General features: G+C 52.9%; 1 protein-coding gene across 1 annotated transcript in view; it reads right to left on the minus strand.

Annotated features, from left to right (window-relative positions):
• The window catches only part of IL1RAP (interleukin 1 receptor accessory protein), a 125,093-nt gene that overhangs the window by 29,501 nt on the left and 91,965 nt on the right, over positions 1-3,627 (minus strand). The window contains exon 6 of the mRNA XM_015414877.1: positions 1,222-1,293. Coding sequence (XP_015270363.1) covers positions 1,222-1,293 — 72 coding nt within the window. The remainder of the gene's footprint in view (positions 1-1,221; positions 1,294-3,627) is intronic.

Consider the following 3,627-nt stretch of genomic DNA (forward strand, 5'->3'; position numbering starts at 1 on the left):
CCCGATAGCTAGCAATCCAAAACAGTCCAGTGGAGCCTGAGCGGTGGGTGTTGCCTTCTGACACACTTCCTGTGATGTCAGGGGGTGTGGCATATGCAAATAAGTTATGCGAAGGAGTTATGCTAATGAGCTCCTGCACCTCTTTTTCTACGAAATGACCCCTGACTGAGAGACTTTGCGCCTGGAAGAAAACAAGTCAGCTTTCTAGGGAAGAACTCAGGAGGGTGTGAATGAAAACATTCTCTCGGGAGCAGGGCTGGCTCACCTGCTAGGTGAACTAGGCATTCGCCTAGAGCGCCGGGTCCTGGATAGGGCGGTGGGCCCTGGATGGGGTGCGTTCTGGCCCCGGCCGGCCGGCCCTGCCAGCCAGCAGGTGCCGGGAAGGACTCCGGGAGCTGCTGCCAGTCCGCGCAGACAAGGCTGCCCTGGCCTGACTCCCTGCTGGCCTCCTCGAGAGCCCCCCTCCCGCTGGTATCCTCGGGTGCAGGTGGGGAAGAGCCTCCCCTGGAGAGCCAGTCGTCGCAGACCCCCGGCGAGACAAGGACGACGACTGGCCCGCCACCGGCAGCCCCAAGCCGCCCGGCCACCTCCAACGCGCCACCCCTCCGCTCACCTCGCTCTCCGCCTCCTGGGCCCCCTCGGCGCCAGGCAGCACAGGGAAGGGAAGAGAGCGGCGTGCGTGGCTGCAGGGGCCTGCTGACTGGCCGTCAGGGGAGGAGGGGGATCCCAGCGGCTCCCCACAAGCCGCCTGGATGGGTACTTGGGCTGGCCCACGGCAGCAGAGGCACTGAATTCCTGGGCCAAGAGCCTGCCACCGGCTGCAGCAGATCGGGGACTTCCTTCTCTCCAGGCCCCGCCTGGAGGTTGGTAACCCCGTAATTGGGCACCAGCAGGGGGGGCCAGAAGGTAGCCCCTCCCAGGGCACAAAAAAACCTCGGCCCGGCCCAGCTCGGGAGCAGCTGCCGGCCACCCTCCCAGGTGACTCAGAAACTTAGCAAGAGCCAAAAGGAAATCACAGGGGCTACACACAAGGCCAGACCCTCTCAAACTTCAGCCGTTCTCTTCTCCCCGCTGCTGCGCCGATACCGGAGGTTCTCAGCTGCCACCACAGACGAGTTCAGACCATGACCGAACCCAAAGCAGCCGCGTGGTTCCAAAAAAGGAAACGAGATTTGTGGATTTCTGAATGCAGAAGATGGACGCCTCCTTGCAGAGTCTTACCTGCTGGGAGTTCGTAGACAACGAGGTCGTTTGGAGAGCGGATCTGTGGGGGCTTTGCCTTCTCTGGAGCGCCTGAGAGAGAGAAACGAATAGAGAATATGAAGCTGTGGTCGGAACCGGAGTCTTCAGATTTTTCCCTTCCCAGATCGCTGAATTCATTGACTTGGATCCCTTGGACCTGCTCTTCCGGCAGAGGAGGAGGAGTTGGTTAAGGAAATCAGAATATAAGGGCCCAATAAATCTGTGTCTAAACTTGAAGCACAAATATTACCAAATATAAGAAAATATCCATTTACTTATTACAAATTCAATAAAAAAAAACAAATATAGGCCCAAAAAATAGCCTCAGTTCAGAAAAAAAAATCATACGCTAATCCCAAAGACAGACCATTATTGACCCTGACCAAATGCGTTTTGGTCCACAGGCCTTCCTCAGTGGTCAAACCATGTTGTTACAGAATGGCTCCAGACATTACAATAATACAGTCACTAAGTTGTCGAAGGCTTCACAGCCGGAGTTCACTAGTTGTTGTAGATTTTTCCGGGCTGTGTGGCCGCGGTCTTGGCATTGTAGGACCTGACGTTTCGCCAGCAGCTGCGGTTGGCATCCTCAGAGGTATAACACAGAAAGATGGAGGACTCTCTGGGTCAAGGTGAGAAGGAAAATGGCAGGCAGGTAATTTATATCTACTCGGAAAGGTGGGGTAGGGCTGAGTCATTATCTCGTAGGAGTTCCCCAAGCTGTGACACAGAGAGAAGAAGCAGGATGTTCCAAACAAGAGCAGATAAACGGCTACATGGCTGTGACCTGAAACATTTTATTTCTTATACTCCCCCCCCCCATTAAATCTTTTTTCATCAACCAGTTCTGGAGAACTCAAATGCTCACAGAGAGTAGTATTTAGGTGAAAAAAGTTCTGAGTCCAGTGGCACCTTTAAGACCAACAGAGTTTTATTCCAGGTATAATCTTTCGGTTCAGGACAGCGATGGCAGAGTTATGTGACCCGGCACGCGCATAGGCCTCTTACCCTTTATGTCTCCCCCTCCCCTCTTTTACAAGTTTCTTCCGGGAGGTCTATCTGCTAAACCAGGAATTCTGACTGCTAGCCTTCTTGGAACTGATCAGTGTGACTAAGGACTGTTGCTTTCTATTGTCTTTCTTTTGCTGCATTTAATTTTTTTTACTTACATATTTATTGTGTATCTCTGTTGTAAGCCACCCTGAGCCCTGCTCACAGGGGAGGGCAGCCTAGAACATAAGAACATGAGAGAAGCCAATGTTGGGCCAGGCCAAAGGCCCACCCAGTCCAACACTCTGTGTCACACAGGGGCCCAAAATACCAGGGGCCATCAGGAGGTCCAGCCGTGGGGCCAGGACACTAGAAGCCCTCCCACTGTTGACCCCACCCCCCAAGCACCAAGAAGACAGAGCATCATTTGCCCCAGACATCAGAACATAAGAGAAGCCAATGTTGGACCAGGCCAATGGCCAATCCAGTCCAACACTCTGGGTCACACAGTGGACAAAAATACCAGGTGGCATCAGGAGGTCCGGCAGTGGGGCCAGGAGGACACTAGAAGCCCTCCCACTGTTGCCCCCCCCCCAAGCACCAAGACTACAGAGCACCAGACATAAGAACACAAGAGAAGCCAATGTTGGATCAGGCCAGTGGCCCATCCAGTTCAACACTCTGTGTCACACAGGGGCCAAAAATACCAGGTGCCATCAGGAGGTCCACCAATGGGGCCAGGACACTAGAAGCCCTCCCACTGTTTGCCCCCCCATTTAATAAATAAATAAATAGATTAATTAATTAAATAAATAAAGGTTTTGGATGCACACACACTTCTTCAGATACAATGAAATGGAAGTTAGCAGTCTATACATATAAGTAGAGGGTGAGCAGTAAATCAGCATACAGCATAATGAAGCCGGGTGACCTTGGGTCAGTCACAGGTTTTCTCAGAGCTATTCTCTCAGGAGCAGTTTCTGTCAGAGCTCTCTCAGCCCCACCTACCTCCCAGGGTGTCTGTTGTGGGGAGAGGAAGGGAAAGTAGTCTGAGACTCTGAGTGAAGGGCGTGGTTTAAATCCTCCTCCTGCTCCTCCCCCTCCTCTTCTTCTTCTTCTTCGCCTGCCTCTTTAGTTTTGATATCGGAATTGTTCCTGAGCCTGTCTTTGGCCTTCCTTTCAGTATGGCTGAGATTGACGTATGCCATCATGTTTGTTGATCACATCAGTTTGGACCCTACGGCAAAAGCATCCTACATAAAGATCCAATGCGGCATTGCGAGCAGGAGGAGGGGTGCAATGTGGAGCCTCTTTTCTTGTAGCGCTGTTTTGATGGTATGTGGTGGTTAAGTATCCCGTTCATTGGTCGGGGGGGGGGGGGGGGGGGGGGGGGGG

Source organism: Gekko japonicus, unplaced genomic scaffold (genome assembly GCF_001447785.1).
Source record: "Gekko japonicus isolate JY-2015 unplaced genomic scaffold, Gekko_japonicus_V1.1 scaffold2415, whole genome shotgun sequence".
NCBI classification, from domain to species: domain Eukaryota; kingdom Metazoa; phylum Chordata; class Lepidosauria; order Squamata; family Gekkonidae; genus Gekko; species Gekko japonicus.